Here is a 17,626-nt window from a genome sequence, read left to right on the forward strand (position 1 = left end):
TTCCAACTAATAAATTGTATTAATATGTTTTTGTAAGCAGCGGCTTACTTCTTCAAATGCAGAAATCTGATATTAGTGAGCTGCAGCCCAGGTAAACTTATAACTTTAGTATAAATTTGTTTCTCTGGGTGCTAGCAGACTCCTCCTGATTTTATTGTCATCATAAACTAACCCGGTACTCAGTGAAGGGCTACCAAAAATTTTACTACCACACTGTGGGCGGGGCTTATGCAGGACGGCCTGCATTTTCTTTCAACATCTTTCAGTGCAAATCGGATGCACTGGGGTGGAGCTCCATTTTCGCTACCCCACTGCGTTACCATCCCCCCAATCCGGGCAGCAGCCCACCCCTGCTGGTACTCCTCCTATAATGAGTAATATTCCAGTTTGTCTTCTGATGGTTATAAAAGATCTGATACCAAGCAACTCAAATGTGGAACATGCTATGTATCCACTGTTAAACAGAGGGATCTTCTTTCATTAGATAAAATGTTGAAAGAGGAAGAACAAACACCTGGCATTTTCATGTATACCGCATCAGGAATGCGAAAAAAAAATGTCTTGTCTGCGATATCCCTGTTTTATCCCTCCACCTCACTTTTTTATTTCCGGGTCATGGAAACAGAACTTTTCTGTCCAACTTGAACACTTTAAAAAAGAAATAGATTTAGTTTTTAATTTGCAAAGGATGTTTTCATAACGTTCTCAAATGCTTCATCCCAGTTGATAATTTCTGGCCTAATTTAGCAATGCTTTAATTTCTTCTCTGTAAATAGATGTTTTCCCACCCCACCCCTTTTGGAGATTTGAATTGGTTTACTGGATTTGCTGTTTTGAAGAGAAATGGCTGGTATTCCCCTTCCTTTCAGGTTGTCCCTGAACATTTAAAAGAAAACCAGTCTCAAGACTTCTGAAAGTCACAGGAGCCACACTTGGGCAATATTGGAAGTTGCTGCTGCATGGGGAGACAGAGACTTGACTTGAAAAGTCATGGCTGTCCCCCAAGCATATGTGTTCAGTTCAGAAGAATCACCTTTTGGTTGTTTGCACCATTATGCTTGGTTGCCGTTTTATATCCTATACAGTGTTCCCTCGCTTTTTGCCGGCGAAAGTTGAATTTCCGCGAAGTAGAAATGCGGAAGTAAATACACTATTTTTGGCTATGAACAGTATCACAAGCCTTCCCTTAACACTTTAAACCCCTAAATTGCAATTTTCCATTCCCTTAGCAACCATTCAGATTATTACTCACCATGTTTATTTATTAAAGTTTATTAAAAAAATATTTATTAAAGGCAGACGAAAGTTTGGCGATGACATATGACGTCATTGGGTGGGAAAAACCGTGGTATAGGGGGGGAAACCGCAAAGTATTTTTTAATTAATATTTTTTTAAAACCGTGGTATAGACTTTCCGCGAAGTTCGAACCCGCGAAAATTGAGGGAACACTGTATACAGTATTATATACTGTACATGTTAGGATTTCTGTTTTTAGCTCTGTGGTATACAGTACTGGCCTGGAGGCACATTGTTTGAACTGGGCAGCCTTGTAAATCCAGGAAATGAATTAAATAAGTAATTAATGATTACCAAAATCATTTATTAGCATTGTTAATATTTGCTGAGAAAAGACAACAATTTCCCTCAAGGGAGAAAAATAAAAGAAGGTTGTTGGTAGCACTTTTTTCAACTGATGAAGTTTATTTAAAAACCTACATTTTGGGGAGCTGCATATCATTTTGCCAGATGCAATTAATCTGGAAACTCATATGTAAAGCAGAAAAGGTGCTTCAGACTCATTCTGATTTTTTTGATACCACAAACCAGTGGTTCCCAATGTAGGGCCCACACCCCACAGGGGGAAAATTTGATTTTTAATGGGGGCAATTGGAACCTCGTTTAAACAAATTTAATGGCCTTTTAGGCTTCCTCTGCATATGTAGTATTGTGGTTAGCTCTGGCCCTGCTCCTGCCCCAAGGACTGTGGATGTGGGGGAGACATCCACATGCTGCAGGCCTATTTTGCCCCTGGTGGAATCTGCTGATGAAGGCTCCTCTGACCAAGAAGACATGAGTGACAGGGAGGAGGAGAGTGTGGCAGACAGCTCAGAAGGAGATCAATTATCTAGCTCCTCCTTGGATTCAGAACAAGAGTTAATGATACACCCACGCATGAGGAGAGCGATGCATAGGCAACAACAACTGAGAGATTATTATCAAAGAAAATGAGGCCACCTGTGGTTGGGTGGGGCTGTGGTAATTAGTGAGGCTGCTATAAATAGCAGCCTGTGGGTTTGGCCATTGTGGAGGATTATCTGATCGTTGTGTTTCGTGACTGCTTTACTGACTTTGACTTTTTTGTGTGCTGATTTTTCCCCGCTTTGAAACTAAACCAGAGCAAAGTGTGTTTCACTTTGTGAAAGAAGGACTGTGAATTGCCTCACAGCTGCAAGCTAAGTATCACAGAACTGATAAGGGACTTGTACAAATTACCAGTTTGTTTGGAGACGAGTGCTCTTTGTTATACCAAAAGAGGGCTTGGTTTAAGTGAATTTTCATTATAAAGAACATTGTTTTGAATTTTAAAACGTGTGTGTGTCTGAAATTTGTACCTGTGAATTTTTGGGAGGAGTCTGCCAGAGAGCCCGACAGAACATGTAGTAGTTCACTTTTTGAATAGTTACAATTACAATTATATGTCTGTTGTGGTTAGCTCTGGCCCAGCTCCTGCCCCAAGAAATGTGCAGGTGGATGTGGGGGAAACATCCACATGCTGCAGACCTGTTTTGCTCCCAATGGAATCTGCCGACGAAGCCTCCTCTGACCAAGGAAGCATGAGTGACAGGGAAGAGGGGAGTTTGGCAGACAGCCCAGGAGGAGATCAATCATCTGTATCATCCTTGGATTCTGAACAAGAATTAATGACACATCCACGCATGCGTAGAGTGATGCATAGGAGACAACAACTGAAGGATTATTACAAGAGAAAATGAGGCCACCTGTGGTTGGGTGGGGCTGTTGTAATTAGTGCTACAGATAAAAGTGCAACCTGGTGTTTTAGCCTCATGGCAGTTTATCTGATTCATTGTTTCGTCAAGATCGTAGTTTTTGTGCTGTTCAAGATTGTGTGTGGACTCTCTGGACTTTAGAATTGGACTCAATTTCCCAGTTATTGGGTGAGCAATTGGATTGCATTTAACCTGTGCCTTGTGTGTACCGGAAAATCCCTTTGACATTTAAAAAGGGAGCTGTTTCTGTTTTTCTGTTTATAAAAACTTTTGGGTTTTCCTTTTATCGTCTGGTGTGTGTCTTCCTGGACTAATTACCCTGTTATTACGGGCAGTTGAAACACGCCGGCAGAACAATGTCTGGGGGGGGGGGTGTCTCAGGATTTTAGAGATGCTTGGGTGGAGCATGGCCAAAAAAAGGTTGGGAACTACTGCCACAAACTAAACTTGGCTTTCCTACAATATCTCACTGAAGAAGAAAGTCATTCTGTTGTTTTTTTACACCCACTGATAAAAAAATGTTTTACAAGAGTCCAGAAAATTTAGAAACATTTGCTAGATCAATTCTAAAAAACAGGTTATCTGTCTGGAACCAGCACTGCATTTCGGACATTAATTCAATTAAGTGAGTCCAGAGATATTTCAGAAAAAGAGACATCCATTCCTCTGCTTACAGAATAATATCTTATGCCACCAAACTTGAAATTTTGGGCTTAGTTAACTTAGAACTATGCCGCCTTCAGTCTGACCTAAGCATAGGTCAGCATAAAATTATCGACTACAATGTCCTACCTGTCGCTTCAGCTTCAACCACAACAATACACAATACATATAAACTTAAGGTAAAACGCTCTATACTCGGCTGTAGAAAATACGATTTCAGCAATGAAGTGGTCAATGCCTGGAATCCACTACCCGACTCTGTGGTTTCATCCCCAAACCCCCACACTTTAACCTTAGACTGTCTACTGTTGACCTCACCCAGTGATGGGCTACCAACATTTTTATCACACTGTGGGTGTGGCTTATGCATTTTGTTTCAACATCTTTCAGTGCAAATTGGGTGCTCTGGGGTGGAGCTCCAAATTTTGCTACCGGAACTGTGTTCCTGACTGTTCCCGTAGGAGCCCATCACTGATCTCACCCCATTCTTAAGAGGTCTGTAAGGGGTGTGCATAGGTGCAACATCATGCCTACCATTCCTGTCCTAATGTTCCCATATATTTGCATCCATTACATGTATTCACAAAGATGTTTATACTTACATCTACAGTGATCCCCCGCTTATTGCGTCCCCGACCATTGCGAACAGGGTAATTTGCGATTTTTGAGCAATTGCTACCATCTCGATCGTTGCGAAACGCTTTACAGGGTAATTTGCTATTTTTGAGCAATTGCTACCATCTCGATCGTTGCGAAACGCTTTACAGGGTAATTTGCGATTTTTGAGCAATTGCTACCATCTCGATCGTTGCGAAACGCTTTACAGGCTACATCGCGATTTTTCCAAAAAAAAAAAAAAGTTAAAAATACAGTACTTGCCCGGTTTTTCCCGCCCAAACTGACCAAACTGACGTGTAGCATTGCTGGTTGGCCGAAATCTCGGCCAATCAGCTTTGCCATTGCAATGGCAATGGTGATACAGCAAAATTTCAGCCAATCACCATTGTCATTGCTGATGGGCAGAAATCTCGGCCAATCAGTGCTTTGCTTTGCTTTGCTTTGCAACTTGCAACTTTTGCAGCTGTTTCTGTCTTGGAACTTTGTGAGCTGTTGGTCGGGGTTGTTGGTCGGAGCTGTTTCTTGCATTGGAGCTCTTTCTTGGATCTGTTTCTTCGATCTCTTGCTTGGAGCTCTTTCTTAGATCTGTTTCTTCGATCTCTTGCTTGGAGCTCTTTCTTGGATCTGTTTCTTCGATCTCTTGCTTGGAGCTCTTTTGTGAAGACTTCGTGGAAGATGGCACCTAAACGTTCCATGCGGAGTGGAGCCGGCGATGCTAAAAAGACCCGGAAGATGCTGACAATTAAGGAAAAGATTGAACTTTTGGACATGCTGAAAGCGGGACATTCTAATGTAGAGGTTGGTCGGCATTATGGGATCAACAAATCGACTGTGCGATACATTAGGAAAGAGGAGAAGAAGATAAGGCAAAGTTCTCTGATATCATTCAACAAGGGTGCAAAAAGAATAGTGACGCCTAGAAACAAACGCCTTATGAAGATGGAAGCTGCTTTGTCTGTGTGGGTACAAGACTGCCGCAAAAAGAGCATTGCGTTGGATACCAACACCATAAGGACCAAGGCACAGCAATTGTACAACCGTCTTGAAGACACAGAAGGAGGCGATGCAGATGAGGGAAACGCAGGTAAGGGCTGAGGTTTTTTATTCTGTCATTACATACTGTATTTAAGTGTTAAGTGTTAAGGGTGGAAGGAGGGATGGATGGATGGAAGGAGGGAGTGATGGATGGAAGGAGGGAGGGAGGGATGTTAGGAGGGAGAGAAGGGAAGGAGGGAGGGAGGGAGAGAAGGAGGGAGTGATGGAAGGAGGGATGGATGGATGGAAGGAGGGAGTGATGGATGGAAGGAGGGAGGGAGGGATGTTAGGAGGGAGGGAGAGAAGGGAAGGAGGGAGGGAGGGAGAGAAGGAGGGAGTGATGGAAGGAGGGATGGATGGATGGAAGGAGGGAGTGATGGATGGAAGGAGGGAGGGAGGGATGTTAGGAGGGAGTGAGAGAAGGGAAGGAGGGAGGGAGGGAGAGAAGGAGGGAGTGATGGAAGGAGGGATGGATGGATGGAAGGAGGGAGTGATGGATGTTAGGAGGGAGGGAGAGAAGGGAAGGAGGGAGGGAGGGAGAGAAGGAGGGAGTGATGGAAGGACTGTATGCTTTCATTCAAGTCACTTCTCTCTCCCTTTCCTGTCATTCTCTGTAGATGACTCTGAAGACCCCCCAGCCATCAACATCTTCTGCTTCTTCAGCCCCAGCCACATTCACAGCAAGCAAAGGGTGGTTTGACAGATTTCAACGGTGCTATGGCCTGAAGAGTGTGTCATTGCATGGAGAAGCTGCCTCAGCAGATACAGGTGCAGCTGAAAACTTTGTCCGGCGCACCTTTAAAGATCTAATTGCAGAAGGGGACTACCATCCAGAACAGGTGTTCAACGCGGATGAAACAGGCCTGTTCTGGAAGAGGATGCCTTCACGGACTTTCTTGATGCAAGATGAAGCCAAAGCCCCTGGCTTTAAGGTCATGAAAGATAGAGTGACTTTGGTCATGTGTGGGAATGCAGCAGGCTTTTTGCTGAAGCCAGGGCTAATTTATAAGTCACAAAATCCAAGAGCCCTCAAGAACAGAAATAAGAATGCATTGCCAGTGTACTGGATGCATAATCCTAAAGCATGGATTACAAAACCCCTCACGCGGGACTGGTTTCATCACTGCTTCATCCCACAGGTGCAGGTTTATTTGGCTGCCAAAGGACTAGATTTCAAAGTGCTTCTCCTAATGGACAATGCTGGAGGCCATGATGACTTGGCAGATGAACATGATGGGGTGCAAGTCGAATTCTTGCCACCAAACACCACATCGCTTATCCAGCCGATGGATCAAGGTATTATCCGCGCATTTAAGGCACTGTACACGCGCAATTCTCTTGGAAGCATCGTGGAAGCAATGGATGCTGATCAAAACTTCACATTGAAGGCCTACTGGCGTCAGTACACAATTGCATCTTGTCTGAAGAACATTCAGAGTGCCTTAGTGGATATGAAGTCACAGACAATGAATGCCTGCTGGAGGAAATTGTGGCCAGAAGTGGTGCATGATCACAGGGGATTTGCTCCCGAAGAAATTCAAGATGCTGCAGTCCAGAAGTCTGTGAAGCTGGCACAGGCACTGGGTGGAGAAGGCTTCGTTGACATGACACCAGAGGAAGTCAATGGTTTGCTTGATGAACATGGCCTACCGCTGACAAAGATCTGGAGGAGCTGACCAGGTCAGCGAGTGAAGAAGAGGAGGGAGCTGTAGAATCTGAGGAAGAAGAAGATGTTGGCCTAACGCTAGAGCGCTTGCAGAAATGAACAGAACTGCTGCACATCTGCAACGCATGGCGGAACTTTGGGATCCCAACATGACTCGCTCTATACACTTTAAGGCCTCCCTTGACAACACCATTGCACCATACAGAGCCTTGTTAGCCAAGCAAAAGAAAACGCGCCAACAACTGCCCATAACTATGTTTATCACGAAAACCAAGAGGTCTGCCACAACATCACCTGCAGCGTCCATTGTAGACATGGTGATAGAAGAAGATCCCGATTTATCCTAGTTATGCTAACCCCCCCCCAAAAATGTAAAAATGTAAATAAATATTTTTATTGTTTCTATCAGGATGACTAAGTGTTATTCAATGTGTACAGTACAGGTTACAGGTACAGGTAGAGGTACAGTACTGTACAGTACTGTACAGTACATTAAGGGGATGGGAAATGGTAATTTGTGGGTTGAAAATGTTGGGACTGAGTGGCATAGAGAAGAATGAATGAATGACTGAGTGAATGAAATTCAAACACAGGTGAGGGCTGGGGTTTTTTACATATTCTGTCATTGTTTAAGTGCTTTTTACGAAAGGAAGGAGGGATGGAAGGAGGACATGAGAGCAGGAAAAAACCAGGTTAAAAATGGACTTTGAAATCATAAGTGGCAAGTTTACTCACTGAGAGCTAGCAACTTGAGAGCAGGAAAAAACCAGGTTAAAAATGGACTTTGAAATCATAAGTGGCAAGTTTACTCACTGAGAGCTAGCAACTTGAGAGCAGGAAAAAACCAGGTTAAAAATGGACTTTGAAATCATAAGTGGCAAGTTTACTCACTGAGAGCTAGCAACTTGAGAGCAGGAAAAAACCAGGTTAAAAATGGACTTTGAAATCATAAGTGGCAAGTTTACTCACTGAGAGCTAGCAACTTGAGAGCAGGAAAAAACCAGGTTAAAAATGGACTTTGAAATCATAAGTGGCAAGTTTACTCACTGAGAGCTAGCAACTTGAGAGCAGGAAAAAACCAGGTTAAAAATGGACTTTGAAATCATAAGTGGCAAGTTTACTCACTGAGAGCTAGCAACTTGAGAGCAGGAAAAAACAGGTTAAAAATGGACTTTGAAATCATAAGTGGCAAGTTTACTCACTGAGAGCTAGCAACTTGAGAGCAGGAAAAAACCAGGTTAAAAATGGACTTTGAAATCATAAGTGGCAAGTTTACTCACTGAGAGCTAGCAACTTGAGAGCAGGAAAAAACCAGGTTAAAAATGGACTTTGAAATCATAAGTGGCAAGTTTACTCACTGAGAGCTAGCAACTTGAGAGCAGGAAAAAACCAGGTTAAAAATGGACTTTGAAATCATAAGTGGCAAGTTTACTCACTGAGAGCTAGCAACTTGAGAGCAGGAAAAAACCAGGTTAAAAATGGACTTTGAAATCATAAGTGGCAAGTTTACTCACTGAGAGCTAGCAACTTGAGAGCAGGAAAAAACCAGGTTAAAAATGGACTTTGAAATCATAAGTGGCAAGTTTACTCACTGAGAGCTAGCAACTTGACCAGAAAAAACCTTGTTCAAAATTGGACTGGGGGGGGGCGGCATGAAAAATAACCATTGCCAGCCTCCGAACTGCCGTCGCCCCACCGTCTGCGCACGCGCGGCCTTAAAATAATTTTTAAAAAAGATCGCGCATGCGCAGATGGTGTTTTTACTTCCGCAGCGCTACTTCGCGAAAACCCGCTCGTTGCGGAGGGTCCTGGAACGGAACCCTCGCAATAACCGGGGGATCACTGTATTATCTCATACGTGCTTGACAAATAAATAAGTAAGTAAGTAAGTAAGTAAGTAAGTAAATAAATAAATAAATAAATAAATGAAATGAAACAATTCCTCAAGATGGTAGACAAAGAAACTTAAATTCAGTAACTAGAGAGAGTCATTTTGTGAATGGGCAATTAAAGAATCCAGAATTCAGGAAGCTCAAACAGGTAAAAAGATTTATTACAAACTATCTATAACAGTGATGGCGAATTTATGGCACAGGTGCCACATGTGGTACGCAGAGCCATATCTGCTGGCACATGAGCCATTGCCCTAGCTCATTTCCAAACGTGTGCAGGTGTGAGCTAGCCATTTGATTTTGGGCAAGCACAGAGGCTCTGGGAGGGCGTTTTTGGCTTCCAGAGAGGCTCTGGGCAGATGGGGAGGGCATTTTAACCCTCCCCTTGCTCCAGGGAAGCCTTTGAAGCCCGGGGGGTGAAACACGAGCTACTGGGCCCACCAGAAGTTGGGAAACAGGCTGTTTCTGGCCTCCAGAGGCCTCCGGGGGATGGGGGAGCTGTTTTTACCCTCCGCAGGCACTGAATTATGGGTGTGGGCACTCGTGCATGCACAATAGCACGTGTGCACACTTTTAGGCGCCCGAGGAAAAAAGGTTTGCTATCACTTCTCTATAGGAATCTGAACTGCGAACTAAAGCAATTTGGCTGTAAATAAGGAATTCACAGTGATTTGAACTTAGATCTCTTATGGGTGCGAAGGACCTCGTGACGGAAGCATAAAAATTGCCGAAAAAAACGTGCCGAAATGCGAACTGGTGGTGAAGGTAAGTGGAACCCATCCATGTCTTGAAGGGCCTAGGCAGCATTATTCAGTTGGGCCCCACTTGTTAAGGCTAAACATTAAGAAGACACCAAACCAATTAAAAAAAAAGATCTTGGTACACTGACAAAATTATATACTGTTGTGGTTAGCTCTGGCCCAGCTCCTGCCCCAAGGACTGTGGATGTGGGGGAAACATCCACATGCCACAGGCCTGTTTTTCTCCTGCTGGAATCTGCTGATGAAGGCTCCTCTGACCAAGAAGACATGAGTGACAGGGAGGAGAGTGTGGCAGACAGCTCAGAAGGAGATCAATTATCTCGCTCCTCCTTGGATTCGGAACAAGAGTTAATGATACAACCACGCATGCGGAGAGCGATGCATAGGCATTATCAAAGAACATGAGGCCACCTGTGGTTGGGTGGGGCTGTGGTAATTAGTGAGGCTGCTATAAATAGCAGCCTGTGGGTTTGGCCATTGTGGAGGATTATCTGATCATTGTGTTTGGTGCCTGCCTTGCTGACCTTGACCTTTGTTTGCTGATTTTCCCCCGCTTTGAAACTAAACCAGAGCAAAGTGTGTTTCACTTTGTGAAAGAAGAAGGACTGTGAATTGCCTCACAGCTGCAAGCTAAGTATCTCAGAACTGATAAGGGACTTGTACAAATTACCAGTTTGTTTGGAGACGAGTGCTCTTTGCTATACAAAAAGAGGGCTTCGTTTATTTGAATTTTCGGTATAAAGAACATTGTTTTGAATTTTCAAACGTGTGTGTGTCTGAAATTTGTATCTGTGAATTTTTGGGAGGATTCTACCAGAGAGCCCGACAGAACATATACTAATAACAAAATAACATTCTGGATTATGGTGTAATATTGCAGCATCAACCATTGTGCCACTTTCAGTAGTTCTGCTGATGTCTACTCTTCTTCTGTTTCTCCTTGAAACAAACAGCTATAGATGTTAAGATGCTGCTTGAAACTAGAAACCTTAGGATCAACAAATTATCATGTGATTGTATAATCACTGTAGTTGTTCCATATGGTTTGCTTGTGACTCTGAAGCTTTTACATTTCAGATGCTATTTTTGATTATCATCATCCATTATTATTTTAATTCACTTGTCCCTTCTCTTTCCTTCCCAAAACCTGAATTCACCAGCAGATGGCAATAAAGGCTTGAGAGAGACGTGAAATTAGCCACACCTTATTCACATGCATACATAGATAAATTCTAAAGGCTTATAAATACATTCAGATATAAATGATTACAAAATGTTTAATCAGGAACAAAGCTAAGCCCCTCATACATTCAAAGCATAAATAAGCACATTATATTGTACATGAGAAAAACTGGGTTCAGTTCAGGTGTTTATACCAATTGTTTATGTTCAGTAGTATGTTCATTAATATGTGTGTGTGTGTGTGTGTGTGTCACATGTTTTTGCTGAATTTGAAAATTAAGGGAGACTAGGATAGATCTATTTCGGCCTTGTTCTGGCCTCATCAGCTAGCCATACCCTCACTGGGATTTGAACTTGCAGCCTTTGCCTTGTAAGGCAGAGAATTATGTATGTATGTGTGTGTGCATGCTTGTGTGTGTGTGAGAGAGAGAGAGAGAGAGAGAGAGACTGAGTTAGGACTTTTTCAAATGATATAGAATTAAAATAGAATAGAATAGAATAGAATAGAATTCTTTATTGGCCAAGTGTGATTGGACACACAAGGGATTTGCCTTTGGTGCATATGCTTTCAGTGTACATAAAAGAAAAAGATACATTTGTCAAGAATCATGTGGTACATGATTCTTAATTATTGTCATAGGGTACAAATAAGCAATCAGGAAACTCAATATTAATATAAATCGTAAGGATATAAGCAACACATTACAGTCATAAATGGGAGGAGATGGGTGATAGGAATAATGAGAAGACTAATAGTAATAGCAATGCAGCCTTAGTGAATAGTTTGACAGTGGTGAAGAAATTATTTGTTTAGCAGAGTGATGGCGTTTGGGGGGGAAACTGTTCTTGTGTCTAGTTGTCTTGGTGTGCAGTAAATGATGGGCTACCAAAATTTTTACTACCACACTGTGGGCGTGGCTTATGCATTTTGTTTCAACATCTTTATGCATTTTGTTTCAACATCTTTCAGTGCAAATTGGGTGCTCTGGGGTGGAGCTCCAAATTTTGCTACTGGAACTGCGTTCCTGATCGTTCCTGTAGGAGCCCATCACTGTGTGGAGTGCTCTGTAGCGACGTTTTGACGGTAGGAGTTGAAACAGTCTATGTCCAGGATGTGAGGGGCCAGTAAATATCTTCACAGCCCTCTTTTTGACTCCTGCAGTATACAAGTCCTCAATGGAAGGCAGGTTGGTAGCAGTTCTGATTATCCCCTGAAGTCTGTGTCTCGCTTGTTGAGTTGCAGTTTGAATTTCCTGATTGCTTGCTAAAAAAAACCCAAACACAGTCAAGGCATTTTGAAACTTATATTTCTTAACGTTTAAGTCACCAAGAAAAAAAATGAGAAATCTAGGTTTCCTGTGCTTCCTAAAAATCTAGTTGAACATGTAAATAAATTAAGAATGAGTTTGGTATACTGGTGAAGACTCCAACAAACCAGGAGACTGGAAGTTTAAATCTTTAGGCTTGAAAGTCATCTGAGTGACTTTGGACCAGTCGCTCTCTTTCAACCCAACCCAACCACACAGGCTTCCTTTTTTGGAGGGGAAAATAGTAAGAGGAAGGGATTTGCAATTGAAAGCAAAGAAAAGGAAATTAAGACTTCATAAAATAAAATTAATAATAATTTTGTTTACCGCTTTCACTCATTCATTCCCTAATTCTATTTCTTTCTCTCTCTCTCTCTCTTTTTCTCTCAATCAGTCTGTCACATTACTCAAGAAATTGCTAGCCTTTTGTTTTAAAACATAAGTCTCGAATATAAAAAATAATCAAATTAAGAAAAAAAGAATAAAAAGAAATATGCAGAAAAAAGGGGGGGAAAGAAAAATAGAAAAGTTAGAAAATTGTGTGTGTGTGTGTGTGTGTAACATATTTTTGTTGATAATGAAAAGGAATGAGACTACTATAGATTTATTTCAGGCTTGTTTGCCTTCATCAGGTAGACACACCCTTACTGGGATTTGAACCTTAGGATCTGCTTTGTAAGGTTGCCTTCTAGGCTATAGGCTCATCTCCTGTTTCAACTTGTACCAGGGAAGGGTTATGTGTGATTTTTTTTTTGTCGAGTTACCCTGGTATAGCTGATACAGGAGATACACCCTAGCTGATACAGGAGATGAGCCTGTAAGCCAGGAATCTCTGAAACTTACACAGGAAGAAACCTGAACAAGCCAAGACCTTCATGTGTGTGTGTGTGTGTATGACTTCCCACCTTCATTACTAGTACACCTTCTGTTAAAATACAATGTTCTTCCCAAAGCCCATTGTTTATCATTAAATAAATCTATATAGTGTTGTGGTTAGCTCTGGCCCAGCTCCTGCCCCAAGGAATGTGCAGGTGGATATGGGGGATGAAGCCTCCTCTGACCAAGGAAGCATGAGTGACAGGGAAGAGGGGAGTTTGGCAGACAGCCCAGAAGGAGATCAATCATCTGTATCATCTTTGGATTCTGAACAAGAATTAATGACACATCCACGCATGCATAGAGTGATGCATAGGAGACAACAACTGAAGGATTATTACAAGAGAAAATGAGGCCACCTGCGGTTGGGTGGGGTTCCAGTAATTAGGGCTGCTGCTATAAATAGCAGCGTGTGGGTTTGGCCATTGTGAATGAGTATCTGATCGCAGTTCTTCAGGAGTTGTGTGTTGCTGTTTTCTGGACTTTGTTGATTTTTCACGCCTTTGAAACCAAAGCAGAGCAACGTGTGTGTATGTGTGTGTGTGTCTCACTTCGTTGAAAGAAGAAGGCGTATGAAGTTTCTTCACAGCTGCTAGCTAAGTACTTAATGACTGCTTAAGGGAAATTGTACACATTACCCGGTTGTTTTGGGATGAGTGCTCTTTGCAGTACAAAAAGAGTGCTTAGTTTATTTTGAATTTTGTGATAAAGAACATTGTTTTGAATTTTCAAATGTGTGTGTGTGTCTGAAATTTATACTCTTGAATTTTCAGGAGGCTCCTACCAGAGAGCCCAGCAGAACATATACCGTAGCATTGTAATTTCAGTCTTGAGGTTAACCAAAGTCCATTAAGGATTACCTATCAGCAGACACTGCAGTCTGAGCACGACTACAGGAGACCTACAGGAGACATTAGCTTGAAGCCTCCTTTTAAGGGGCAGCTTGCCTGGAGCACTTATTGGCAATCTCAAGTCCTTTCCTTTTCTGGAGTGGAATCACAAAGAGTCATTCTTCTGGCTGGCTTTTCATACCCCTGCAATCTTCGGGCCCACTTTCTGCAGAGCCATCATCGGTCCACCATTTCTTCTGCCACAAGTCCCAACACAAACCATTTGGAGGCTGAAAAGAAATTATTTTTATTTAAGTCTAAAAACCACTATGGCTTACTTTAAGCTGCCTTTCTTATGAGCTGGAAAAGAGTGCTATTTTTTAATGGGGGGCGGGTGTTCATTATTCCACACACAGAGAGAGAGATGGAAACACAATTGTTTCTCCAAGAGAGTGGTTCAGTTCTGTCCCCCAATATATTGATTGCTCTTCCATTTTCCACTTTTTCAGCTTTTTAATATCCCTTTTCAGAACTGTTTTCAGAACTGCATACTGCATGGCATATTACCCTGTTTCCCCGAAAATAAGACTACCCCAAAAGTAAGGCATGTCAGAGGTTTTGCAGAATTTGCTAATATAAGGCACCCCATGAAAATAAGGCGTAGTCAAGTTTACATACGGTACGGTGGAAAAACATACGGTACCATTCAAAGCTGTTCATAGCGGTACCATAATAATGTGGCATCCCCTGCTGGCCCCTTCCATCGCTTTGTACTGTCCAGTACAGCAGCCATAGTCTGCTGCTGTCTCACCGCCATTACAGTCTCCACTACAGTGCGTAGATTGTAGTTCCTCTGGTGGCCGGAAGCTGCAATAGCGTGAGTATACTTTTGTACCATATAAGTGCCGTCGTTTGTGTGTGTGGGTGCCATACTGATGTCACGCTGTGAATTGACAGCCTCCGAAGACATTGAGAAACATCCAGTAGTTAGATAGTTAACTCTGTTTATTAATGTAGCTCCTCCTTTGTGATGTAACCTGTTTGCTCACATGCTCCTTCTTGGAGAAGAAGGCGGTCTCTAGTTTTAGAGAATCTCCATTACGCTTCATCTTCATTAACCATGTAGATGTGCTATTTTATGTCTCTTCAGACAAACTTTATTTTTCTACTTTTCTAATAAAAGTTATTGTTCATTCGAACATGCTCTGTCTGTACTTTAATAACCATCACCTCCGGAAGGTCCTGGCTCAGTTCCAGCGGGCTGAGCACCTTGCTTAAGGTAACGGTCCTTCTAAATCCAACAACTGACAGGTACCGTACCATAATCAGTGTACCGTATGGTACACTTTGTGTCAGCTTTTCTGCCTGTAAATTTGTCTTATTTGAGAAATATAAGGCACCCCCCGAAAATAAGACGTAGCACAACATTTGGAGCAAAAATTAATATAAGAGAGTGTCTTATTTTCAGGGAAACACGGTAAATTACTGGGGGTTTTTTCTTGACCATCATGATTGCTGCACAAAGATTGAACAGTCAATCCACTTATCTTTCTCAGGTTGGGCAACTGCTCTTTTTAAAAAATCCCACCAGCAAAATTATAAATTTAAATAGATTTCTGAAGCCTGTTGATGAGTTATCTATGCTGCATATTGTTATTACAATTAGTGTACCACTTTACAGGCTATGATTAGTCTTTTCGACAAGCCATTCTTACAACTCCCAATCTGGGAGACATTGCACATATACAAAGTCTAGCTTTTCTACGTTTCACGAAGAAGACGAAGGACAATCCTATTTTATCAAAAGCTTGGGGGGACTCCTGGCTTAAACCCTTAAACAGCAGAACTGGGAATTTCACCTATTCAAACGTATTTCTATGTACACAAACCAGGGAAAATTGATCACAGTTGGAGAACAGATCTACCATGAAGAAAGAATTAGAACTGGACTTACCTTTGAAGATGTATTTACTCTAGCTTGCTGTAACCAGGGGAACACATTGCTTGTGTGCATTTAATTCACAGAGGAAATTCAAACAACTATCGCTGGTTTCCATGGGTGTCCCCTAATGTATTTGTCATACTTCATTTTCAGTATTTCAGAACAATAGAATATGTCCAGCAGCTCTATTTTTTTCTCTTTGTGTGTGTGGCTCTTCACTGAGTCCATTTGTCTTGGTTTTCTGCAGCTTTGAAGCTAGATCCTGGGTACTTTATTTTCTGTTGCATCAATAATTTATCAACCACATATTTGGCAGGCAATGGAAACATATTTGATTCAAAGTATGCAAACGGCCAAAGAATATGAAATCTGAAAGGAAAACTAGTGGATTTGCTTCTTATTACACGTATATACTGTAATAAGTGAAGGGCTGCAAAAAATGTTACTACCACATGCGGGCATGGCTTATTTTGCGAGTGTGGCTTGCCGACCATGTGACCAGGTGGGATAACTTGATGATCATGGGACCAGGGGGTGGTTTAAAGGTAATGTGACTGGCTTAAAGGTGGTCAACTTAACGTCACTCACATCTGTTCTGCTGGGCTTCTCGACACTGTTGTGGTTAGCTCTGGCCCTGCTCCTGCCCCAAGGACTGTGAATGTGGGGGAGACATCCACATGCTGCAGGCCTGTTTTGGCCACAGTGGAATCTGATGATGAAGGCTCCTCTGACCAAGAAGACATGAGTGACAGGGAGGAGGAGAGTGTGGCAGACAGCTCAGAAGGAGATCAATTATCTAGCTCCTCCTTGGATTCAGAACAAGAGTTAATGATACAGCCACGCATGCAGAAAGCGATGCATAGGCAACAACAACTGAGAGATTATTATCAAAGAAAATGAGGCCACCTGTGGTTGGGTGGGGCTGTGGTAATTAGTGAGGCTGCTATAAATAGCAGCCTGTGGGCTTGGCCATTGTGGAGGATTATCTGATCGTTGTGTTTCGTGACTGCTTTACTGACTTTGACTTTTTGTGTGCTGATTTTTCCCCGCTTTGAAACTAAACCAGAGCAAAGTGTGTTTCACTTTGTGAAAGAAGGACTGTGAATTGCCTCACAGCTGCAAGCTAAGTATCACAGAACTGATAAGAGACTTGTACAAATTACCAGTTTGTTTGGAGATGAGTGCTCTTTGCTATCCCAAACGAGGGCTTGGTTTAAGTGAATTTTCATTATAAAGAACATTGTTTTGAATTTTCAAACGTGTGTGTGTCTGAAATTTGTACCTGTGAATTTTGGGGAGGAGTCTACCAAAGAGCCCGACAGAACAGACACGAGCCCCCAATTAAGTTCAAAGGTAGAAATTCAGACACACGCAGTTGTAAAGTCAATAACACTGTTTTATCAAAAGGAAAATACGAGCCAAACAGACTTTTAGTCAGTCAAAGTGCTCTCCTTCAAAGCAACAGCCTTGAATGCTGTGAAGAACAATAAACAAACACAAAGCAGATTCAAGGCAGCTGTAAAGACATCACAGCCACGATCCTTCAAGAGTTCTCAAGTCACAAACGTAACTATGATTTAGTTCAAGAGTCCTGGAAACAGTTCAAATGGTCCTTGTAGAATCCTGATGCAAAGTACACGTCTCTCCTTCACCGAACGGATAAACTTCCACGCCCAGATGCAAGAACGCTGGCTATTTAACAGCAGCCCCATTAACCTAATTACCCCCAGCCACATGTGATGTCCCTTATTTCCTGTAGTATTTACGCAATTGCTCTTTCCGTGACATTGCCCTGCGTCTGTGCACATCAATGAATGTCTCCCCTTCCTAATCCAATGATAATAA

At 42.3% G+C, this 17,626-nt stretch overlaps 1 protein-coding gene and 1 long non-coding RNA gene across 2 annotated transcripts; one reads left to right on the forward strand and one right to left on the reverse strand.

Moving 5' to 3' along the window:
• Positions 1-4,919: 4,919 nt before the first annotated feature.
• LOC139160948 (tigger transposable element-derived protein 1-like) lies at positions 4,920-7,352 on the forward strand. The gene is made up of 2 exons (XM_070739447.1): positions 4,920-5,374; positions 5,943-7,352. The coding sequence occupies exons 1-2, from the start codon at positions 5,354-5,356 to the stop codon at positions 6,999-7,001; spliced, it is 1,080 nt and encodes a 359-aa protein (XP_070595548.1). The 5' UTR covers positions 4,920-5,353; the 3' UTR covers positions 7,002-7,352.
• A 4,162-nt stretch (positions 7,353-11,514) lies between these two features.
• Positions 11,515-15,851, reverse strand: LOC139160957 (uncharacterized). Its single transcript, XR_011558047.1, has 3 exons — positions 15,794-15,851; positions 13,870-14,129; positions 11,515-12,090 (listed from the first exon to the last, which is right to left on the reverse strand). It is a non-coding gene; the product is annotated as an uncharacterized lncRNA (long non-coding RNA).
• Between the last annotated feature and the right edge of the window lie 1,775 nt (positions 15,852-17,626).

The sequence above is a fragment of the Erythrolamprus reginae genome, chromosome 1 (genome assembly GCF_031021105.1).
Source record: "Erythrolamprus reginae isolate rEryReg1 chromosome 1, rEryReg1.hap1, whole genome shotgun sequence".
NCBI classification, from domain to species: domain Eukaryota; kingdom Metazoa; phylum Chordata; class Lepidosauria; order Squamata; family Dipsadidae; genus Erythrolamprus; species Erythrolamprus reginae.

Excerpts from the sequence above, each read along its gene's own strand:
- LOC139160948 (XM_070739447.1), top strand. The coding sequence starts at position 5,354 with ATGCAGATGAGGGAAACGCAG. Across the intron at positions 5,375-5,942 it reads TGCAGATGAGGGAAACGCAG|ATGACTCTGAAGACCCCCCA; the intron begins GTAAGGGCTGAG and ends CATTCTCTGTAG.